Here is a 26,123-nt window from a genome sequence, read left to right as displayed (position 1 = left end):
TTAGCGCCAAAACTAGTCATTCGACGGTTCGTTTTTCATGGTTCTCTATAAGGAAGTGAGGTAGAGTATAAAATGGACCATTGACGGCTTTGACCGCTTCCGGGACCTACGGATTGTCCCCGGGGGAACCCGTAGAGGGGACATTTAAGTTTTGGCTCCAAATCTAGTCATTCGACGGTTCTTTTTTCATGGTTTTCGAATGACTTCTGGTCGTCGAATGACTTCTTTTTGCACTAAAACTGAAATGTCTTCTTCTACAGGCTCTCCTGGAGCAATCCGTAGGTCCCGGAAGCGGTCAGAATCGTCAATAGTCCATCTTATATTCAAACCTCGCTTCCTGATCAAAAACCATGAAAAACAACGGTCGAATGATTAGTTTCGGCGCAAAAACTGGAATGCCCCCTTCTATAGGTTTCCCTGGGGCAGTTGGTAGGTTCCAGAAGTGGTCAGAGTCTTCAATGGTCCATTTTATATTCATACTGCGCTTCCTGATAGAAAACGATGAAAAAAGAACTGTCCAGTGACTTGATTTGGCACTAGAACTGAAATGTCTCCTTCATCAGATTTCCTTGGAGCAATGCATAGGTTCCGGAAGTGATCTAAATCGCAAATATTCATTTAATATTCATTCCTTGAGAAACCTTGAGAACAGAGCCCTCGAATGACTTATTCTGGCGCAGAATGTGAAATGTCCTCTTCTACAGGTTCCCCGGGAGCAATCCGTAGGTCCCGAAAGCGGCCAAGGTTTTTTTAAATTACTTTATTAACGTGATTTTTTATCTTTGGAAAAAGTTGTCAATTATACATTTCTCATTTCTGCTTAGTTTCATAGGGCCGTAACTGTATAGATCGATTTCTCTTCGTCGATGTTTTATTTTCATTATTGTACCGAATTGCGCTAGTTTGTCGATGATTTAATGACTTGGTGTGATAAAGAATGATTGTATCTTGCACCAGAATCAATAATCACGGTTGTAGCTTTTGAAACAATTGAGTTATTAACAAAATATAAAATCGATTAAGAGAAATCGATTAATACAGTTACGCCCCTATGAAACTAAGCGCGAGATTTTATAATCATACCTCGCTTTCTGATTGAAAACTATGAAAAAAGATCCGTCGTATGACTAGTTTTGACGCTAAATCCGAAAAGACCCTTTTTAAAAGTTCTCCTGGGAGTAATCCAGAGGCGTCCCGGAAGCGTTCAGAATCGTCATTGGCCAATTTTATATTCATACTTCGCTTCCCGATCGAAAACCATGAGGAACGAGTCGTCGAATGACACATCTAATTATGCCCAAAATAATACTACATCAAGTTGAATCTATTTCATCAAGTTTTTGAATTTCAAACAATCCGGGATGATTGAAAATTTCTGCTAAAACAAGAGTTTCTTGCGAAAGTCATGGTATGTATCCGGCAAAATAAGTTTTCCACTTTTGTATAAGGGAATTGGTTTTGTAGAAAAATGTTTACAAACAATGTTTGTACAAAGTAATGTTCGCCCAAATCACAAAGTAATTCCGAATTGTTATACTCTGAGCAAAATAGAAATTTTTGATAAAATTTTCAAAAATTTTAACCAGATCATGATACTTCTTGTTCAGAATGTGCGCTACATTGATCAACACATTCATGAAAAAAGGTGCAAAATAAAAATAGCGACACATTAGCTTCTTATCAAAGTTTGATAATATCTAAAAACATCTTTAAATACATGTTGAAGTACTTCGGGATGAAAGTAGGAACCATTATTTTGGATTACTTCAATAAATCCGTGATTTTGTGGACAGAATAATTTTGACAAGAGTGTTCTGCTCGAATTGCTTTAAACATTTACGAAGTCTCAGCAGTTTTCTAAAGAAATAACATATTAATATCTCACGAATATTTACATTGTTGTTTAAGGACCATGATTTAATCAATTTAGAGTTATGAGTCGTGGGAATATTTTGCTGGAAAGTTAGCTCGTCGTATTCGATCCAACTTATCTCTAAATAATCAATTTAAACAATTAAATATTGCAAAAACGTTTTTCCAAAGAAATTATTGCTGACTCACATATTTTTTTCTCGTAAAGTACTTAAGAAATACTTCCAGAAATTGCTTCAGCCATTCAATCAAAAATTCTTTCAGGAATCCCTTCGAAAATTTACTTCGGGATTTTCTTCAGGAATTCCTTCGGGAATTACTTCGGGATTTTCTTCAGGAATTCTTTCAGAACTTCCACCAGGATATCATTCGGAATTTGTTTTTTTCCAAGTTCGTTTATTTGGTAGGCTCAAGCGTGTATAATACTTTACGGAGCCATGGTTCTTTGTGATATATACAATTAATATCATTTTATTATACAGTTAATAAGAGAGGGGAAGGAGCCAGCGTACTCGTGGTGACTCGAGGTTAGTTTACAATGTTTAAGGATTTGGGATAAGGAAATTTCAGCTTCTCATCCGGGCATTTGGCGTCAGTGATGATGTGGCGTGTCGTCATGCTCGAGGAATGGTTCGACTGGGAGCATCTTCCGTATGGCAAGAGCTATGGAGCTCTACGGAACAAAAAGGCAGAGACTAAACAAAAAAAAAACTTTGAAGCAAGGATGTTATCAATCATTTAGTAATCTGACTTCGATCATTTAGTAGTTTGTCAATAACTCATTCCAGAGGCTAAATTTCAAAATGTGTTGTATGGTGAACTTGTAGTGCAAAGGTTTATCTACAACTCTTCCTAACAGTTCGTTGTTTGAATTCCACTAATAACGGAGCTATAGCGCTAGTAGCAGTAACTTAGACTAAATGATTGCGTATTTTGTTATCATTTAGTATAAGTATAGCAACTAGCACCATAACTGCTTTAAAAGTGGAATTCGAACATCGACCTATTAAGAATAGTTGAAGAAAAACCTTCGCACTAAAAGTCCACCATACAACACATTTTGAAATTAGACCTCTGGAATGAGTTATTGACAAACTACTAAATGATCGAACGCAGATTACTAAATGATCGATAACATCCTTGCTTTGAAGAAAGAAGAAAAAAAAACAAAATATTAAATTTTGATGTCAGAAGCACAAAGAAAACTATAAATCAAGCATAATTTTTCATAACGACCCATGTAACAATTATGAGGATTCGAGAAATCCTTTGCAGAAAGTTAGCAAAACTTTTTCTAAAACTGTTTTAAAACTAAATCTTTTTTCAATACTTTTTTCCGCTGGCATGCATCAATACATGACACGTAATAAGCGTGCTTCACATCATAACTCAGTTCATTCAAATTCTCTGTGAAAAACGATAAAATTATACATACACCGGTATGCTGCACAGACGTCGGTGTACATTGGTCGGTTTTCCATAGTGCACGATTGGCGCAACTGCAGTTTTGTTTTGTTTTGCTTTTTTTGTTACATAGGTCGCTCTTAGTTTCCATACGTTAAAGCGACGTATGTAACAGTGAGACTTCAAAAATAGAAATTTTTACATACGTCGATTCGTAAAAAAAATGAATTAAATTAAATTTTAAGATCTAAAATCAGTGAAATCGATGCGTATTATATAAAGCCGCCTGGGGGGGTACCTTGAACAAAAATGCGTAATGGCAGACGTATAACAATTCCAATCAAAACTTATTGATGAAGTTTTGATAATTGTGTATTTTTATTTTTTTGAATTTAAATTGTACATAATTTGCAATGCGTTCAATAAATCCCAATTGAATCCTGCCTTCCACAATCAGCACAATGTCAAATCAATCAGCACGGAACAAAAGATCAAACGAACAAAACGTCGAATGAACAAAATGATTTTTTTTTTCACTAAAGCTCTTTTGCTTCGTTGCTCAGTAGCCTCCTTTCAAGAGGCTGAAAAGCCTCTTTCCAAGAGGCTCAGAAGGCTCCTTTCAAAAGGCTCGGAAGGCTCTTTTCAAAAGGCTCAAAATTTCCATTCAAGAGGCTCAAAAACCTTCTTTCAAGAGGCTAAAAAGCCTCCTTCTCTAGCGGCTCAAAAGCCTTCTTTCAAGAGGCTCAGAAGCTCTGAAGCCTCTTTGTAAGAGGCTTGGAAGGCTTCTTTCGTGAGGCTCGGAAGCCTCTTTTCAAGAGGTTCGGAAGCCTCCCAAGTGGTTAGGTTGCCTCCTTTCAAGAAGCTCGTAAGCCTCCTTTTAAGAGGCTCGGGAGCTTCCTTTCAAGAAGCTCGGATTTTTTTCAAGAGGCTCAGAATTCTTTTTTCAAGAGACTCTGAAGCCTCCTTTCAATATACAAGGGAAGCCTCCTTTTATGTGGCTTGAAAATCGTCTTCAAAAGGCTCGGAAGCCTATTTACAAGAGGCTCTGAAACCTTCAATCAAGAGGCTCTGAAACCTTCAATCAAGAGGCGCATAAAAATAATTTAAAGGGATTCAAAAGCTGAAACGAGCTTCCCTTCAAAGGGCTTGGAATTATTTTTTCAAGAGGAAGTTCGAAGGGGTACCTCTCAAGAAAAAGGTTCAGAACCGCTGCCGTAGATTGAGCAGTGAGATGGGACCTAAACAAAGGTAATCTTGAATGATCTTTCGACCAAAACACGCATCTGCTCTCTTATGTTTGTACGAAAGTAAGATGCGTGCTTAACAGGTTTCATCGACCGGAGTGCCTTGATAGAACTAAGACTATCCGAGAAGATGAAATAATGGTCTACGGGATCAATCGGAAATGTCTTTACAAAAGCTTAAAAACACACTTCACGGAATTTCTCCGGGAATTCTTTAGAAAATTCCTTCAGATATGCCATTGGCAATTCCTTTATGAATTTCTTTGGAAATTCCTTTTGGGGCTCCTTAGGGGCAACACCACGCTGAAGGTGGCTGGGTTCGATTCCCGGTGCCGGTCTCAGGCCTGGCAGCGGGTCACTTTTTAGTGACTTGGTCACTTTTTTTGGGCAAGTCACTAAAAAGTCTCTTTTTTCGACCTCAAGTCACTAAAGTCACTTTTTCTCGCCAAAAGTCACTATTTTCAACTATATTGAAACTATTAACTAAGCTTTTTTAAACTTAGCTTTATGTATCCGTCTGATGATGCTTTGTTCATGGCGGAAATGAAATTACGGTCCCGCTATTTAGACCCTTCACAGAGAGCAATCTCATTGAAGGCGCGCCCCTTATCAAATCTTTCCTTGAGAAAACAGAACAGTAATATGTACTGTTAATTGGCCATGCATCGGAGCCCTAGCCACATCCTTGCCTTGCTTCTAGAATATCACCGATAGAGCTTCAACCCCGGGATTTGGCTCTATCTACAAGACCATTTCAATCTAGAGAAGTTGTGTTCAGTAACAAGAATTTTCGTGTGTTCCCATTGTTTACCAGTTCATGAAGAGTTAGTACATTCATAGAACCTTAACTTGAACTTTTCTCAGCAGTTAGTTCAGCCTAGGTCGATGGGCTCTGGTTTTATAACTAATTGCTAGAAAATCTATTTCCGCTGCATACAATTTAGCCTCAAACGAGAGGAATTTGAGTCTGAGGGTAAAGTTTTTTTTTAATTTAAAAACTGCAATTGGTAGAGAGGACTAAATACGATAAATCCTTGAAATACCACAACTTATTGCTCTAGTTTGAAAAATGGTTTAAGCTAGGGTTCGGTTTGGTAGATCTTACACCGTAAATAAAACAATACGTAAAAGTGATCTACCAGCTTTACGGGGGGAAGCCACCCATTCACTAGCTGCTCTTATTGGCATTTCGTCAGTAGCTAATTAAAGGTATTCTACGTCACAAATTTTATAATTGGTATACAGTCATGCAAGCAGGAGACTTGCCGATAAAAACTCAAACTTCATAGTAAGGGAAGGTGGAGAGACTTGACCCCTGGGAGAGTTGATACTCCCCAGTTCTACCGAAAACTAAAGTAGTATTGTTATAGCGTATTAAGATCCTCTAGAGTATAGAGTCTAGACAAATGATCATTATGTGGCGAGCTATTTTTTTTATTGACAATCTTATTTACTCTATTATTTACTGTGTTTTGTCCCTCCTAAAGATGTTTTTAGTGGCCACGCAAAATTTGAACAACTTCTTCCAATAATGACCAAATCATTTATCATTTTTTTCACAGCACAATGCCAAAAATATGCTAAATGATCTTCACTGATAGAAATGGCAACATTTCCAATTTCATGAAATTCGGATGTTGAGTTGCTGCCTCAATATGAGGAGACTTGATCCCGTCATCCATATGAAAAAAATCTCAAGCGGATATTTTTTTGTAGATTTGACAGATGTAATGAAAAATTTGCTCTGGAAAAAATATATTTAGTGAGTATAGAAAGAAGATCAAGTATCCCCAATTTTGAAGATTGCATGCGCTGTTGAATTCCAATCGTTCATGAATGCGCACAGCAAGTCCGGCATTATAAGCAATTCAATCCCAGGCTTGTTGTACAATCTTCATAATGTTTTATTTGTTTTCTACCAAAACGATCCGTACTGTTGTTCCTTTCACATTAAAGATTCCAAATACTTCCGTGAAAAGATATTTTAGTTACCAGATAAAGATTCCCTTCGGTTCCCTTTGTTCTGCTGTCCGAAACATGTGTGGTACTTAACTGTCAAATCGTATGTATTTTTCCTTCATTGACATTTAGATCCACTATCCTCGCCAGCAAAAGATGTTCCGGACAACGACGACAGCGACAATCTTTATCTAGTAACTATTGTCTATGCGGGTCATCGCTGGAACGTCGCTGGACCGTCGCGTCGCTCAACCAGCGAGCGCTTTCCAGTTTGGTGCTGTAGCGACGTATTGAATTTGCCTGCGTCGCTGGAGCACTTACTGGAAAGGGTCGCCAGCGACCAGCGACGTTTCAGTCGAGCGACGTAGTTGAGATAAGTTCATACATGTTCTTGATTTTATCTGCATCGACAATAAAATATGTTTTCTTCCGTGGCACCTATGACAAATCGTAGAGTTCTCTGCATCTTTCTTAAGTAGGTGTTCAGCTAATCCAGTGATCTTTATTTTAACTCATTCTCTTTCATGCAGATTTTTGCCGAGAAATCATTTTTCGGGGAAGAAAAACAGGTCTTATAAGTAATAACCATGTTTCGCTCACTTCCAGTTACGTTAAAAATTTGATTTGCAATAGAGGGCAATACAATTTTACTTAGTCACTGAGTAGATAAAAGTTAGCGTGTACGATTTTTGATTCTCTTCTAAGTTCGTTCTAAGAGAAAAGAGTGGCAAGTGAAAGATGTTTTCCGTCACAAATAATTTGTAAAAAAGATTCTTCTTCGATCCAAAAACGCTTGACTTCGTCTCATCGAACTTGCAACTGAAACTGAAAGTCACTATTTGGTCACTTTTTCTGTAACTGAAAGTCACTATTTGGTCCCTTTTTTCGTCATCTTTGGTCACTAAAGTCACTATTTTGAGCGACGTCGGTCGCTACCAGCCTTGCGGTCTAGATAATTTTCGATTTGGAAATTAGTAAATTAGTTAAAGTATCATCATGTTAACCTCATGATATACGAATGCATAAATGGTAACATGGCTTAGAAACCTCGCAGTTAATAATTGTGGAAGTGCTCAATGAACATCAAGTTGCGAGGCGGAAGTGGGGGATGTAATGCCAATGAAAAAAAGAGAAGCTTTTTTAAAAAAATTCCTGAGAAAATCCCTTGGAAATACATCCGTAAAATACTTTGGATTTTTTTTCAGATATTCTTTTACAATTTTTACAATAATTCATTTAGAAATTTCTTAAAAAAATTATTTTAGGATTCTTTGGCAATTTTTTTTTTTGATTTTGATTAGGTAATTGCTTTAAAGAAACTTTAGAAAATTTCTTAAGGAATTGTTCCGAAATTTTGTTTGGGAATTTCTTCGGGAATTCCTTTAGAACTTTTTAAGAAAATTCCTTCTGAAAATCACTCCTCACGGAATTCAAGTTTCAAAGTGCTCGCGTTTTCGGGGGCATACCACTCGATACGGAAGCAACGCACAACTGTCATTTTTATTATTTCACGCATGCTGCGATGCAGCAAAGCTAAATCAACAAAAATGACAGTTGTGCGCTGCCTCCGTATCGAGTGGTGTGCCCCCGAAAACGCGAGCACTTTGAAACTTGGATTCCGTGAGGAGTGACCTTTAGAATTCCTTTGTAGCAATTTCTTCGAAATTGTTTTGAGAAAGTCCTTTAGAAACTCCTTCAGGAGTTCCTTTGAAAATTCCTTTAGAAATTCTTACGGAAATACAGTTGATCTAAAAGTATAAGATTGCTCAACATTCAGTTTGTGTGGACCAAAGTACCAGTACCGGTAGTGTCAACACAATCTTGGTGATGAAACGTAAACATGCACTACAACATGATGGACAATAAACAGCCTAAATGCTAAGCTTTTAGACGCATATTTTGGAAAAATAATTTTAATGGTTATAGCGCCACTAGCATATGAGTACTAGACCCCTCTACTGGAAATACTTTCGGAAATTTTGTTGGAATTCTTTTGGATTTTTTTAGGAACTCATACGGAAATTCCCTTCCGATTCCTTGGTAAATTCGTATACGAATTGCTTCAGAAATTTTAATAAATTACTTCAGGAACTACCGTGCGGGACCGAAATCCGTACAGCACCGAAATCCGTCCATCAATAAATTAAAGGAGGTTAAAGGTAATTAATGTAAGAATAATTAATCTTATCCTGTTCAGATACTTGACACTAAGCTTTTGGGGCATAGAATTGGAAAGAAGGCCCACAAAAATCAAAAACAAATCTCCACCCACCAAACGCGGAGTTTGTGCCGCCATTTTGTTTTCGGGTAGAGCATAATTGCACCAAAAGTAACTGTTTTAATTGCTAATTGCAAATCATTACATAAGATAAGCGGAATACAAATCGAAGGGATCGCTTCTTAAGGTGCATATCGAACTATTTACAGTGGTAGTTTAGTCAATCAGACTGTTTCAATTTAAATATTAAGTTAAGAAATAGCTGTACGGATTTTGATACTTTGATTTGAAATCCGTCCACGGTGGACGGATTTCGAGTCAGGTGTAGTTGATTTAATTCATTATTTTATCATGTTTTTCTTAGTTTGTAATGAGTAAGCGTAAAACACTACAAAAGTAAAAGCCTTCATGCGCCTGTGTCAATGACAAACGTTTTACTAACATTTGATTCCAATTTTCTAATGACTTTTTCATATACTAAGGTGCTTAAGTGTACGGATTTCGATGCCCCACGGTAATTTGGAAATTATTTCTGGAATTTTAAAAGGAAATTGTATTTCTTTGGAAAGTCCTCCAGTAACTTCTTCGGAAACTCCTTCGGACATTCCTAGACAATTTATTTCAGTAAAACTTTAAGAAATTCCTTTGAACCTTTGGAAATCTATCAGAAATTTATTTTAGAATCCCTCTGAGGATTTCATTTTAGGATTTTTTCGAGAATACCTTTGAAAATTCCTTTGAAATTAACTTTAGGAATTCCTTTGGAAAATCAATTTTGAAATCCTTCGAAAATCTGTTCAACCAAAATCCTTCAAAATTCCTTTAGATTTTTAAAAAAATCGTTCAGGTTTCCCTGCTGTAATTCCTTTTGAAAATCCTCCAACAATTCTTTCGGAGACTAATCTTGGCAATTCCTCCAGGAATAATTTTGAAAATTACGCTAATAATTCTTTCAGTGATTCCTTGGAAAATCCTCCGAAAATTCCCTTGAAAAATTATCCAGAAATTTCTTCGGATGTTCCTGCTATGAAAAATCCTTTATTTCGTATTTCTTGCCTTTCTCATATACCAAGGTGTAACGGCTATATATTCATTTTGTGATAGAAGGCCCGGAGACCCATAATGTTGTATATCAATCGACTCAGCTTGACGAATTGACGAATTGAGATGATGTTTGTCTGTATGTGTATGTGTGCGTGTGTGTATGTATGTGCGTGAAATAAAACTCACTCATCTTTTAGATACTTATCTTATCCGATTTGTTTACAACAATTTGCATTCAACGGGGAATCCTGTCCCATTGTTTCCTATTTAAAATTGGCCAGATCGAACAACGGGACAAAAGTTATGGCTAAAATACGGTTTTATACAAAACACACACTAGTAAAATTTCACTCAAGTCTTTTTAGTATATACTAGCGATAGAAACCCAGCTTTGCCCGGTTGTTGGAAATGTCACAATGAATTATTTGCAGCACTCAACAGCTGACCCAAAATTGTATTCTTATGATTTTCCCGTTAAGTATATAACTTTTTGTACCGTGAGCGTGCCTTATTCTGCGCGGCTCCTAATTCTGCACACTAACACATTTTTTTTTTAAATTTCTTTACTGTTTATTATTATATTTACTTACATGTCATCAAACAGTTCGGAATTTATTGTTGTCATGGGCAGATAATAAAGCAATGAATTGATAACGGGAATATGAAGAAAAACAAAATCGGTTAAATCGAAAAATGTCGAAAAATGGCCTCCATTAGCAGCAGCGCTAAAACGCACGTAAACAATTTTTTCTCAAAATTTCAGCAAAAAAAGAATCGGACCCATTATTTTTAAAGCGAAGTGCAACAGCAAATTATTTGTTGCTTCAATATGATGAAAATCGGCTTTCAGAGTGTAATCTCTATCTTATAGAAAGCAATTTATGTTGCGCAGAATATGGCACAAAATTTTCTTTCTGTTCCTAATTGTGCGCGCGGAATGGATAGGAACAATAAGCCTGGCTTGTCAACCCAAATTGGACGTAGCAACTGTTTTGGCAAGGAAACATATTTCAAAATGCTGGAATAAAACCAGAAGAACAAAAAAAATGCGAAAATATCTGCTACTTGGCCTTACCACAGCTCCACTGAGCCTTTTTTAAACTTCGAGGTATCTAATCTAAAAATGTGTATCACACGACTAGCACGAATAATTTTCCCTGAAAAATCGACATAATTCCCCACTCGGAGATTTCCTAGGTTGAACTGGTATTCTGACATTTGAGAAAATAGTACTTTGGGCAATATTAGCATTTATGTACTTATGGACTGGCCTTATAAGTCGCGTTGGATTACATTTATTTCCATTCCATATAAATATCCGATTTGACGGAATAAAAAAAATGCCATTTCATCAATGCCGAACTTTAGTAAACAAGGCAAAACAGTGACTTGACCATTGACATGAACACAATAACCGATCTGGAAAGTTGTCTAACGGAAAATGGATCGTGAAAAGCAACTTGTGGCGATGGCGAGCAATCGGATAATGGACTTGAAAAATGAATAAGATCTTTGTGCACATACATCATACACACATACACGCACACACAGGCATCATCTCAATTCATTGCAGCTGAGTCGATTAGGTTTGGGTCTAATTCGCCCGGACTTACATATATTAAAATTCGTTCTGAACGGACGGACGTTTTTTCGTATACTTAGCGTACAAGAACCGTAAAACGTTGTAGTCAGATAGACTTTAGAAAACATACATTGTACTAAAAATGTGCAAAAGTAATGAAATATTTGTATAAATGTTCAAAACCATTTCATGAGACAAAAAATTACCCAAACTGAGTTGTTATTATTGTGCGCAGAATTAGGAACATTGTGTGCAGAATATGGAACATTTCAAAATATGTGCGCAGAATTAGGAACCATATGGCCATTTACAAATCCGTTAATAATATATGTTCTTAACCAATTTAATCAAAATTTTCATGACTCATAGTCTTCTGTGGATTATAGTTACACAACTACTACATTAATGTATTCATAAATCATTATGGTTTCTCGATAACAACGATTTTATTTCGAAATTTTCTTAAATGCGCAGTATATGGTACCTCCACGGTATATACAAATCTTGCGGATCCCAAAACGAATCGATTTGGAAAAAAAAATGGAAATCGGTCAACCCCACGGCATACCGTATACCGTGGGTTAATCCGTTCAATCGTTAGCAAGGATATCTCAACTCATTTTTATTATATAAAAGAAATTTCGGAGAGAATTCTCGAAAGAATTCACAAAGTAATTCCTAATTGATTTCCTGAATAAATTCCTAGAGTTCTACAGGAATTCCTTTGAATATGGCAAAACCTTTTTTTGCCCATAGATCGAAACAATAATCCATAAATGTCAATATATTTTTACTTGACACTTAACATTTTTTCAAAGTTGTGAATCATTTTCATCTTTTGAAAGAGTTCCACTCATTATGTATTGCTTACCGGGTTGTGAAATTCCCTGATTGTGTCAGAAATTCCCTGATAATTACAGGATTTTTCCAGGTGGAAAAAAATTCAGGTTTTCCAGGTTTTCCCTGGTAATAGATGACCTGAATGGATTTACCCAAAATGAAAAAAAAAATCTGACAGCATCATCAAAGTACCGGCTAATTTTGACAACCGGTTTTTGTTGCAGATCGTACAAACAGTATTATTAACCATCAAGACCATGAAAGTTGAACTTCACAACCATAGGATATAGGATGTACAATACATTCATCAATTCGTTTGTCAAGGGAATGTACTTTTTAGACAAATTGAAGCTATTCATATTTCGTCGCTTTACAAAACTGTGCTTGCTGAGCCATTTGAGCCGTTCAATGCTAACACGGTTTTATGATTCCGTTCACTGCTTCCTTAAAATATCCTCGTCCATATTTCGTCGTGAGTTGGCTTTTCCGCTTTCGTTTGTCTTTGCTGTCGCCATTATCGGCATTTTCCAAAAATCATTCGACTACGGTATGTAATCAGAAGTTTTAAGGATAGATTTATTAGGAAAAGAGACATGCATCATTGAAGGACTCGACCCATTTCTGTTAAATTAACAACAAAGCTCTGATTCACCAGTTTTTGCATAAAAATTCATTTTTTGTGTGAACTTATAGCAACTGGATTTTACACTGATTCAATGCTGATTGAATAAATAATAGAAGCAGTATGCTAAAAAATCAAATACAATTCCTGAGATACATCCTAGACCAGTCCGAGAATCGAACTCACCATCTCCGGTTTGGCAATCCTACCGGAGCAGGAGCGATGACTTTGTCAGGGCGTGCGTACTTTTATTTCTTTGTTCAATATTATCTAATGTCCCTCTTATCTCTAGCCTGGCTGTACCTTTATCTACCAATCTATGACTGTTTTACAGCAGTGGCCTTTACGAAAAAAAAGTTCGCGATCCTTTATTCTTTTATAGGATATTCAAAACGTTACATCCTCATATGGCTCTTCGCAGCGCACAGTTTTTTTTTTTCGCCGAATAGTCATTTTATCCGCAAAGAATAACCGGTTGAATCACAGGCAATTTTAATTATCCATAGCTTATGCATTGCTCATGATCCTGTTGTATTCATTCCACACTGGACATTATTTTAATACACCGCATTAAATTTAAAGAAGGTTAAACGATTTGCAAGATAACATATCAACTTCTAACTCAAGTTTAGCAAATTGGCGGTATGGGTCACCTACATCGTCGTTTGCTTGTGTTATCGTCATAGCTTTCATAGCGTATTCTTGATAGCACGGAACAACAACCAGCCAGATTAACACCCCAGCAGAGTGCACTGCGACTGTATACAGCAGTCTACCCAAACTGCGATAAAGCTTTACACTAGCTGTTTGCAGTTGCTCGGTTTTGACTGAATGACACCGAAGCAATTTGGTTCGCAATTTTAGCCCATTGATGGACTGGCGGAAAGCGGATTCGTTTAGCGTCCACCATCATCATCATCAGACCGTGAGTTCGTGGATACAGTTGGCGTCACTATTATTGAGGGGGGTTGCGTGTCCGCAAATTCGATTCATCTCCCAGCTGGATCCATTCCTATCCCGGTGGGATAGGTTTTCCACCTTGTCAACATTGCACCTCCCAGCGAACGTCATTAGCTAAGTATGTATGTAGATAGTAGCTTCTAGCTACTGGGTATGTAATGTGACCCCGTTGGGCTACTGACTACTACATTGCTGGTGCTTGTTTAGTTATTCTTATCGGTTGTATTGTAAACCCACACGTGGTTTTACTGAATGTTTGTAGCTTTTGTAGCGGTAGTACTTTTACACGTGCGACAGGGTCAGTAAGGAAAAGGCGAGTTCTGCTGATACAAGAGTGTTTTACCCACGATCGTGTGTTTGTTACATTTCATTTTTGGATAGTTTTGATTTCAGTCTTTGATCCATCCTTAAACATTTTCAACTATCTCCAGTTAAGCAAAATTAGAATCTTATTTGACTGAGCTAAACTGCCCATGATCGCATATTTGTAACATTTGCATTTTGGTTGATTTTGTAAATCGTTTGTCAATCCTCTCCACAAACTTAATCATTTCCAGCTTACCACAGATAAGCAAGATAGTAAAGCCTATTTTACTATTGTGGGATAAGATGCAGTAAATTGAGCTGTCTGAACGATTTACTGGCTTTTTACAAAATTAACGAAAATGCGAGTGTTACAAATATGCGATCATAGGCAGTAAAGAGAGCTGAAAAAATAACTACCGTAGGCAACAAGCACTGACCCACCACAATGTAAAAGCAATCAGTATAGCTATTTGCAAACATGGGTAGTTTTGAGTGAGCAAATCTTGTATTTTAGTTGGAACCACATTGTGTCTTCTACCCCTCTGTGACTTGCACAGTCCTGAGTTTAGTAAGCAGTCGGAGTGATGTAGTATAAGCGTCCTTTTTCGACGTTTTGTTGCTATTTACAACGGTTTGAACCTTCGAAGGTTAAATTTAGTTTAATTTGACAATTCTTTCTTTTGAATTTAACTTTTCTACTACAATTTTCTAAACTGTAGCGAAAAACGTAGTTAAAAGTTAATTTTTCTCAATTGCAGTTTCATTGTGGAAATTGATCAAACCATCCAAACGTTGACGCGTGTTGTAATTTCACTTTTATTTCCCGGTTGCCCTTTATTTTAAGTAACACGACTGCGACTCTATGTTAAAAACTGAATCCCTAAAACACAAGGCACAAGGCTAAAAAAGATTTAATCGGGTCAAAATAATAGAAACCCTGATTAATCCACCTAGAGGTAACAGTGCCTTTTTACCATACATACTTTTTGAGCCCATAGTCCGGTCTGTCAAAAAGTTCATTTTTGGAGCGAATATAATAAATGGATTTTTAAATTATTGTTATCTTCCAGAATGGCATCTTGGCACAGTCTAACAGATTTTTGAACTTAAATAAAAAACTATAATTTGGCTTGAAAAGGTCTAGCAGAGCGCTGATATCGTGGGAAAAATAACTATTTCTGAGATCCACCATCCTGGTTCTGATAATTTTTGTCATGCGATGTCAACGCTGCGAAAATCTGAAAAACTGACCTGAGCAGGAGAAAATAGCTCAATAATACTTCATTCTGTTATTGATACCTTACACTGGTATGAACTTGTGCATAAGAGGTAAAATACTAAAGTAATAATACTAAAAATTAACCTTCCTAGTGCATTGGGGTCCATTTCGACTTTAGGACCTGTAAAAATTCGAAACCCCTTCTTATTCTGGAAAGGGGGGCTCCCATACAAATGAAACCGACATTTAAATTCTGCATAACTAATGCTGATTCTAATGCTAATTCTGCATAGCTAATCAGAGAATAAATCAATTTTAGGCGAAACGAAGCTCGTCGGGTCTGCTAGTAGTCTGCCTGTACTGTACATTTCTGCTGGTGCAAAGGGTCGACTTGAAAAATCTCTATCCTGAGCGTTGCCTGGCTATCGCTTTAACCTGTTGCCAGGTTAGATTTCGGTCGAATTATTTTATTTCTTTATTTAGGCTTCGCCGCCATGAACCTCTGGGTCTGTCTCTGCTGCGATGTCCCGCTGGGTTCCAGTCTAATGCTTGTATCGTTTCCGCCCCTACGTAGAGTGTGGCCGACCCAGCTCCACTTCCGATCCCGAATTTCTGTTGCTATCGGCCTCTGGCAGGGATTGAATCCTAAAGAGAATGAGCAAGTCTCTCACTTATCATCTCTGTATACATATACGATATGTAGCATCCCGCGAGAGACTTTTTTCGCAAGTTGCCATGATAGAGAACTGATTCGGGGTGCTATACCCCATGATAAATTTCTTTAAAAAGCTCCAAATGCGGGGAGCACTGGCTCTGATGATGCATTTCAACTTGTTATATACAGCTGTGCAGTAACCAACACGAAAGGAGCAAAAACAAAGCGAGAATCACCATTTTTCTGTGGGGGCTGCCTATCCGATTCTGTTTTTTTCGCGCTTGTATACAAGTTTGATAAATTTGTTATCATGGCTTGTTATGATTCGGAATAGTTTTTGCCTCTCTTTTATCGTTGTTCGTTATCTATTGAGAGCGATTTCTGCAAACCCTGGCCTCTGGTGACAACGACGATGGAGCTCGTTGTTTGAGATCCAGTTGTGAGGCCACCAAGCCCGAATTATATACCGCAGGCATCTGTTGCCGTTGAGTGTTCTCCACTGATACCCACCATGTTTCGCTAGCGTATAACAGCACAGATTTCATGTTAGAGTTGAAAATTCGTATTTTGGTGCGTTCACTTATCTGCCTGTTTTTCCAGATATTTCTTAAACTCACAAAGGCAGCCCTTGCTTGATACGTGCGCATATGACAATCTTGGTACTGCCTTCTGACGCTTTTTGGCTACCAAGATATTGGAAGCTTTCAACATTTTCCAATGGTTGCCCGGCTACTGTGAAATTGGAAGAAGCGCACCAGATTGGAGCAGCAAAAATGGATGGTTGACTAGACGAGAGATCCACGAAACTAAATCAAAGCGAATGAGAGAATGTGATAATTGGCGTTGGTTCGGATGGCGGGAAGTGACTCGCTGATCGGGAGAGTGAACGGCAGTACAGTCGAGATCCTCAAACCGGTAACATCAGGATTCGTCCATACGAAGAGTATAGTGGCCATTGCGAAAAGTGATTTCACTCCAAGCCATTGGAGTTCAAACTGTTTTCTCGGGCGGTTACATCCAAGAAGTGTGATAATTCTGGAACAGACTCCGGTCCATGGTCCACGGTCCACAGTCTACGCGGTCCGAGGGCTCCTGGCTGGAACGAAAAGTTAGGGAAGTGATAACCCCAGTTTGTGCAGGTGCTAGCGGAGCCGCTAGTAGCTAATCTGCTGGGTCCGTTCGTTGCCGGCATCGTCAGATCGGGACCGGTTTAAAGCACGAGTTTGAGCTCGATCCATCCCCCTCCCTCGTGGGTTCAGTCAGAGACCGAAGCATCGGCCCGCAGTTTATTATTGCCGCCTCCGCTGTCTACCATCCGTCATTACCCCGCTGTGAATCCAACTCGATCGCCACCTATCCACGTCGTAACGCCATCTTCGAAAATATCTCCCGTTCCTCATTCGCTACTGCCGACATTCTCGGGAAAACTCCATTCCTCAAGCCTCACCGACCGCCAATCGAGATCTCCGTATGGTAATCACCACTCCGGAGGCACTTGTAATCGTCAAGCCCATCGACGAAACCGGAACGCCTAGACGCGGTAATCGTACCACGACGGAAGCGCCTCGCCGGCGTTACCCGTAATGCTGGGTAGACACCTTTACGTGGTGTGTTACGGGGTAAGATCTACCACGGTTACATTGCCAGCTACAGGCAAATCCTGACCTAACGAATATCTTCCTCATTATCCAACTCCGTGGTACTTATGAGCGTGTCGCTAAGTCGGTGGCCTCTCGTTAAGTAAGTACTACATCAACACTTCCTTCCTCTCCCTAGTTACGGTGAAGATGGGCGTGGCCAGGAGTAATAATCCTCATGCTTTTGTTATTTTTGTTTAAAACTGGAATCAAGGACCACTCCCCTTCTTGATTTCTGATAGCATTCTAGATAAGGATCTCAAAAGTAAAACATGAGTATCACTAGTGTCCAATCTACGAATTACACCGTAACAATGCTAATGCTAATGCTAATGCTAATGCTAACGACGGAAGCGCCTCGCCGGCGCACTACTTCCTTGCCACTTCATCGCCATTGTAGACGAAATCAAAACGCCTAGATCCCGCAATTGAATTTCGGCGGAAGACGCCCCGCCAACGCTCCATTTCATCGTCACCGAAGTCTTCACCATCCATTAACATCAGTCCCCACTTCTACCGAGAAGGCAGGGTTTCAACTTTTCGATTCAGTGAGACCAAAGCAAGTGTTTTCAGGCCAAGGGAGAATCTTTTCTCGTGGTTTATTTTGAGGATCATCTTTCACCCATCAATCTTTTCTCTAGAATTAGCCTTGGAAGATAAACGAAAATCTTGCCTATTAGATGAAAATCCTTTTTCTTTTCATCACTTTTACATCTCACTCACTTCTCGCGAGAATTATCGCAGAACAATTACAAAATTGTATGGCCGCACCGGGATTCGATCCCAGAATAGTAACAATAATAGCCGTAGGAATGCGCTTACTCTAGCCACATCACCGCGCTATCTGTATGAAAGCATTAAGTTATATTTGTTCCACATAAGCTACTACCATTTAAATTGATGATGCCACGAAAAGTCTCAAATATGAAAGAAAAAGAGCAAACCAACGTTTGGCGGCAGTCGAAGTGAGCGAAAAATGGTTATCACTCTCCAGGCTGCTTTTCTTTCCCGAAAAGCGATTTCTCCCCGAAAATTTTGGTGAGGGAGCATCCTGTGCTCCTGAGATTGAGTGAGCATTACGAACCCTGCGAGAAGGCCATAAACCGTTAAGGTGTGAGTAGCCGTGAGTAGAGGTCTTTCGCACCCACCCCAGAGGCTGCCGTTGGCTCTAGACCAGCAGCCTGGGGTTTGATGCCGGTTTCCTTCTGAAATCGAGTTTGTGGTTCCGGGGTCAAAAAGTGGTCTTATTGGTCTTATAGGCCGTATTTCAGGAACTTCTTGGATGAGTTTGCGCATAGAGCGGAACACATTCCTGGTTTCATATCGCAAAGACCATGTACCATATCACGATCCATACATAGCCCCGTCCATTATAAATAACAATTTATTTTATTCAAAATTAATTGGCTAAATTCCGGGGATAAACCACCCGACTTGGACATTAATTTACAATGTTGTGAAATTATATGTGAATATGTACATTATGTGGAAGATATTGATTTGAAAAATGTATTTGAGGTAACCACTTTCCCTTCGATGGGACTCAGTAAGGTTTCGAGTCCCTTCGAAACGCGCAGAGGGTTACGGCAAGGTGATGGTCTTTCGTGTCTGCTATTCAACATCACTTTGGAGGGAGTAACACGAAGGGCAGGGATTGACACGAGTGGCAGGATTTTCACGAAGTTCGTCCAGTTATTTGGTTTCGCCGACGACATTGATATTATGCCACGTAACTTTGAGAGGATGGAGGAAACCTACATCAGACTGAAAAGCGAAGCTAAATGGATTGGACTAGTCATCATCACGTCGAAGACGAAGTACATGTAAGGGAGAGGCTCAAGAGAGGACAACGTAAGCCACCCACCACGAGTTTGTATTGATGGTGACGAAATCGAGGTGGTTGAAGAATTCGTGTACCTGGGCTCACTGGTGACCTCCGATAACGATACCAGCAGAGAAATTCGGAGACGCATCATGGCAGGAAATCGCACGTACTTTGGACTCCGCAAAACGCTCCGATCGAATAGAGTTCGCCGCCGTACCAAACTGACAATCTACAAAACGCTTATTAGACCGGTAGTTTTCTACGGACACGAGACCTGGACGATGCTCGTGGAGGACCACCGCGCACTGGGACCTTTGGAAAGGAAAGTGCTGCCGAGCATCTATGGTGGGGTGCAGGTAGCGGACGGTACGTGGAGGAGGCGAATGAACCACGAGTTGCATCAGCTGTTGGGAGAACAATCCATCGTTCACACCGCGAAAATCGGAAGACTGCGGTGGGCCGGGCACTTAGCCAGAATGTCGGACAGTAATCTGGAGAAGATGGTGCTCGACAACGATACGACGGGAACAAGAAGACGAGGTGCACAGCGGGCAAGATGCATCGATCAGGTGGAGGACGATTTGCGGACGCCGCAGACTGCGTGGTTGGTGACGTGCAGCCATGGACCGAGCTGAATGGAGAAGACTTTTGTGTACTGCACAGGCCACTCCGGCCTTAGTCTGGTAATAAATCAATAAATAAATTCGAAAGACAGCAGCAAGTTGATCAATTTTACTAAAGTTTCGATTTTATAATAATTTAGGACCACTTTGATATTCCTGAAATTCCTGCTTAAAGAAGCACGATATGTATCCAACAAAGTAAGCTTCCCAGGTCCAAATAAGGGAAAAAGTTTTTTCATGCTTGATGACCTACATTTCGTAGTTGCTACTCCGTGATTGACAATCGTAATTGCACAGGGAACCAATGGATGGAGCATATGAATTCGCTTGGCAACCTCAATGTGCAGAATCCGAGAGATCTAAACTTTTCAATGGTCAATTACGGTGCCGGCTACGTCTTTATGGTCATCGGGGATCGTTATCATCGTTAATAAATTTTGCTCCATGAAAATTTCGTTTAAAGCAAGAAAAGATTTTATCATACATAAAAAAATCGCACAGAAAACCTTTGAAAATTTGTTGTCGATTGCCACGTTAAAATTTTGAATTCTTCTGAGACCGACTCACTACTAGCCCTGACGCAGTGTCTGATACTTATTTAGTAGAATCAAATATTAACACGTTTCCCTAATCTAAACTCGAAAATAACAAACTTTGCCAAAAGCTGAACGTGATTATTCACCTACAATAATGTTTCCCTCTCATTCAAATTTCAGAATGTCTCGCGTACAGGTGCTGTACGATTTCTCGGCGGAGCCCAACTCGGCGGAAATCACGATAACCGTCGGTGAAATCCTGACCGTCACAAGTACTGACGTCGGCGAAGGATGGTGGGAGGGAACCAACTCCCGCGGTCAGCGCGGTTTATTCCCAGCTGCCTACGTGGAAGTCATGCCAAATAATCCTGCTGGACCACCGAAAATGCCTCCTCCGCCTTTGCTTCCGGCGGCTACGCAGCAACCGCCACCACCGCAACAACAAATGTCGCAACAACAGCAGCAGCAGTCAGCTCAACAGCAAGGACATCGATACGATCCGACCTCGGATGACTGGGGGGACCAGCAGGACGACTGGGAGGACGATTGGGACGACGATAATGATACGTACTCGGAAATTGGTCCAGCCAGTGGAGGTGGTTCGGCAGCAACTGCGGCGAGCGCTGCCAATAATCAGAATGGGAATTTCCAAAGTAGTAGTTATTATGCAAATGCCAATCTGCCGGCGCCACCTGCAGGAGCACATCACAACGATGGGGATGGAATTTCGCTGGCTTCGACGGTTGTGGGCGGAACCAGGAGAACAACCTCATCGGGTAAAATTTTCTCGAAAAACAGTGACGCTTATTTGATGGGTTTGACTGTGCCTGCCGTTTCCGAAAGCGACCGAGTGCAAATCCTACAAACTGAAAACGGAATCATTTGGAAGCCGATGCGTGATGGGTACACGGTAACGGTTGATTCACCAAAGAAAGAGAAAAAATTCAATGGCCTTAAAAGTTTCATAGCTTATCAACTGACGCCTTCATTCAACAACATACCGGTGTCTCGCCGCTACAAACATTTCGATTGGCTTCACGAGCGCTTAGTGGACAAATTTTGCTTAATTCCGATACCACCACTACCAGATAAGCAAATCTCCGGGCGATACGATGAGGAGTTCGTAGAGCATCGTCGTGTTCAGTTGCAAGAATTTGTCGATTGGGTATGCCGTCATCCGGTGCTGTCCACCTGTGCCGTGTGGATGCACTTTTTAACTTGCACCGACGAAAAGAAGTGGAAAACTGGAAAGCGAACAGCCGAGAAGGATCCCCTGGTGGGAACCACCTTCTGTGCATCCATCTTTCCACCGGATAAAACACTCCTCCATTCGCAAGTTGATCCCCAGGTAGACACGTGCACTTTGTTCGTACCTCAGATGAACTCCGCAGTCAAAAGCCTGTTCCAGATCTGCAGCGAAGAAACGAAAAAGTTCCAAGGTCAATGGAAACAGGACTATCAACGACTCGGTGAGGGCATGTCGGAGCTTGCTCGATCCCTCGAAGTTGACGAACGACGCCAGGTCACTCAGATCAGCCTGTCGAACTCGGTCGGACATGCGGCCGGAATCTTTATCAGTATTGGGCAAATGTACGCCGACCAGCCTAAGCACGATTTCATTCCCTTCTCCGACCGTTTGCACATTTATCGGGGCCTGCTGAACACATTCCCGGACAGCTTGGGCGAATACCGGAACGCTGTTCAGAAGCGGAAAGATTGCGAGAAGCTGACGGCCGAACAGAAGATGGAAAACAGCCAACTGGCGGAAGTGAACCGAAGGGTGGACGTGATGTCGTATGCGATGCTTGCCGAGATGGCGCATTTCCGTCAGGAACGGGATACTCACCTCAAGGACACCCTGCGGAGCTTCATCGGTGCGCAGATTGAGTTCTACCAGAAAATTGTACGTCGGTTGGAACAAGCGCAGTCGCATTTCTAAGTGAGTGGGTTCTTTAATATGTTTACTATTATCTAGCTCTAAGCCCATAGTTAAGCTCACTTTAGTTATGACCTATGATATTGTGAATCAAGCAATCTGATAGAAGAAAAGAGTTGCCTTACATGAAAAGCAAATTACATATAATAATGATTCGTTGTATTTATTCGGTCCTAGTTTATTTTACAAATAACAAAAAGTACACGGCGGAAAGAATGAAATCTTTTTCATATTTGTCTTCTATATTTCCGATCTATCCTATAGTCACTTCAGATTTCATAGACGAGCGGAAGCATTCCATTTTCTGCTCTTTGTACGCGAAATTGCTTGAATTGTAAACGCAAGATCGTATCAATTTGATTACATTAATTGACTTCACATTAGCTCATCTATGAAATCTAAAACCCTATGCGCTAATTACGAATATCCTTCGCTTTGTATATATTAAAGGAACTTCATGTTTCTTTAAGGTCTTTTTTAAATGAAATAATTTTATCGCAAACCCTACTCATGAAGTATGAATATCGGTAGTGTAATATCATGTTTCCTTCAAATTTCTCTTATTTTGGCTCAGTGATATTCAATAGGCGAATTCGAGTGTGTCTGTTATAATTGCGCTAAGATAGCTTGCAAGGATAGTCACCAGAAACGTTGTTCACATCAAAAATACATTTTTTTCCTTCATAAAATGTTGTCTACTCATCATAATAAAGTCGCATGTTTTTTTGTTTCAGTGGTAAAAGTCCACCATACAGGTGATCCTCTAATTATTGGTGTGATGCAGCTTTATGCTTACCCTTTCTACGAATGAATGGTTAGGAGGGTCTAATAAAAACCTAACTGCTAACGGAGCCTATGAAGCACTAGGGCACCCTTCACACAATATTGAGCCCTGACTGCGATAACCGGGACTATGGTGTAGTTGACTTTTTGCTTCTCCGAGATAACCGGCTACTTTTGTACAATCTCAATTATTAAATTGTCTCCTATATGGATTCGCTTTATGCGTTTTTCACAGTGTAATTTGTGTTTCGTCTTTGACGTTTTCGTCTTGATACGATAACGACTTGGTTTCATTGTTGCTGTTCGGTTTATTGACCCCTACGGATGCTTTCGAACAAGTTGTCATTTATTGCACTTCAAAAAGGTTATCGTTCATTTTCGGCAGTAATGCTAATGCTCATCACATCATCTGGGGTAGCTCGGATATCAATTTGAGAGGCTCCAGCTTGATGGAATACTTAAGCAGTACCGAACTTGGTTTACTTAACCTGGTTTACAACCTTTATGGTATCTAATAGAGCAGAAGTATCCAGCTTTCCACGCTCGGTAATGGCGGCTTGTCGGTGTGTAAAAATCAATCGGTCACTGTAATTTTTAACACTAGATGGAGGAAAACTCACATGCGAAAAGGCATTTTTTCCCTTCCCCCCACCCAGGAACGCCAGTGGGCTTTCCTCCAGCTAGTGTCAAACAGTACAGTGAACAATTGAATTTTACGCACCAACAAGCCGCCATTACCGATCGTGGAAAGCTGGATTAGACATAAATCTCTACCTAGTCTCTACCTATCTCTACTCTAGTTGACGAAATGGCATGTGCTTTCCACGATCGGTAGTGGCGGCTTGTTGGTGCGTAAAATACAATCGTTCACTGTACTGTTTGACACTAGCTGGACACTCTAAATAATCATCACGTCATATTCACGTGAAAAATCACGTAACTGAACTGTCTTGAACAAACGACGATTGTTACGTGACGTTGGTAATGTTCACCTGAAATTCATGTAACTTTTACTAAAAATCTTGGTGAATATGTTTGTATGTACTCGTAAACAACTTAAGTGAGATTGTGTTAGTGTGATTGCAGCTTCGGCATTTACGGAAAACCAGCATTGTAAACAATCTTCACAGGCTACTGTCATGCTATTGTTTAGCCCATCGCCAAATCGTAGCCAGGATGTCCCAGGCACAAATTTTTTTTCATACTACTTTTCAATGATGACAGCGGTCTATGTCTATTGATGATGATGACACCGCGCTTGTCACAGGGTCGAATCTTCACGTCAGATTTACCTGAAAACAAACGTGGTTATCATCCACCATACTTTTCACGTGGAAGTGACTTGACAATCACGTAAGAATGAATGATACATAACCTAAACATAGTTAGGCTTCGCAGAGGTAAAGGATATTTTAGGTGCAACTAGGCGATAATTTTCCGAACCTTAAATTCATTAACCTGAATTCAGTTCCTTCTTTGGAAAAAATTTCAACGGAAGTCGCATGAAATTTAGAAGATTCGTAGAAAAGTGATTTGGAAGAAGTTTAAGCTACATGAAGTCTAGAAGTACAGTTTTTTGGTAGCGTTAGCATAAAAAAATTATTTTAGATTTCAACGTCCAAGGATGGACTACCTTTTGATTGGTTCAACATCGGAAATAGCAGCAATGTTTGTGAAAGAATCTAGCTCCAACATTGCTGTCCAAATCTGATAAATTTCATTCGAAATTCGTTGATTTGTTCTCCAACAGTGTTTCAGCGATAACTCCGAAGTGCAATTGCCGAATGACAGCATTCCTTGTCTAATATTCAAGGCATCATTTTGCATCAAATGCATTTCAACGCATCAAGCGCATCAGCAACGCGAAGAGGTTTCCTATTTACGGCTGCTGGCAGTTACTAACTTATTTTGCATTCATTAAAAAAAACAATTTTGTAATATATTTCAAAGCATACCTGATATCATGTAGCTTTCACTAAAAGTTCACGTAACCAGTACGTAGCAATCACGTAAGGTTCACCTGATCAAACACGTAACTACTTTCAAACTTCACGTCATTAGTACTGGAAAATCCAGTCAGATTCACCTGATAAATCACGTAACTCACCGAAGCTAAGTTTTGTTCAGGTTACATGCCATTCAGGTCACTCTTACGTGAAAAGTGTGGTGGATGAGAACCACATTTGTTTTCAGGTAAACATGACGTGAAGATTTTTCAGAGTGGAGGAAAGCCCACTGGCGTTCCCGGGTGGGGGGAAGGGAAAAAATGCCTTTTCGCCTGTGAGTTTTCCTCCATCTAGTGTCAAAAAGTACAGTGACCGATTGATTTTTACACACCGACAAGCCGCCATTACCGAGCGTGGAAAGCTGGATAAGATGTGGAATCTATATCTGACCATCGCTACATCTACTATGTTCTTTCGAATGTTACTTCACCGACCTTGCGTTTTTGAAATCCTTGTCCAACCATCTGGTATATCTATACAGAGTTGCTCTCGACAAAATCATGGATATCTACCACCCATTCAAACTCATACATACTTGGATATCGTTGCATGTCGCGGAAGCTTTCGAAAAAGCTTGCCCTTTGCGTTCTGTGAAACCTCAAGAGTAGTGGAGAAAGAGAAAGTAGTGGAACCTCAGAAAGTAGTGGAGAAAGAGTTGAAACAGACGCCATCCAGTAGGGACGGAGTCTTTCAAGTTGGCTCGGAAGGCCTACAAGTAGGCTCTCCGATCTGCTGGACGATCCGGCTGGACAAACTTTTGTGTAATGGTTTCCAATTTGAGTGAAGCCAGTAGGTTAAATTATAGATAGTAGAATCTATAGATGAGCGAAAGCATGGCTGAGTCGAATTTTT

The 26,123-nt window shown here is 39.9% G+C and overlaps 1 protein-coding gene across 1 annotated transcript in view; it reads left to right on the top strand.

The window, feature by feature from the left end:
- The window catches only part of LOC134226340 (sorting nexin lst-4), a 48,191-nt gene extending 25,202 nt beyond the window's left edge, over positions 1 to 22,989 (top strand). The window contains exon 2 of the mRNA XM_062707056.1: positions 20,727 to 22,989. Within this exon, the coding sequence (XP_062563040.1) occupies positions 20,728 to 22,485 (1,758 nt within the window). The 5' untranslated portion in view covers position 20,727 and the 3' untranslated portion in view covers positions 22,486 to 22,989. The remainder of the gene's footprint in view (positions 1 to 20,726) is intronic.
- The last annotated feature ends 3,134 nt before the right edge of the window (positions 22,990 to 26,123 follow it).

This window comes from Armigeres subalbatus, chromosome 3, assembly GCF_024139115.2.
Source record: "Armigeres subalbatus isolate Guangzhou_Male chromosome 3, GZ_Asu_2, whole genome shotgun sequence".
NCBI classification, from domain to species: Eukaryota; Metazoa; Arthropoda; class Insecta; order Diptera; family Culicidae; genus Armigeres; species Armigeres subalbatus.
This window is presented reverse-complemented; position numbering and strand designations above follow the sequence as displayed.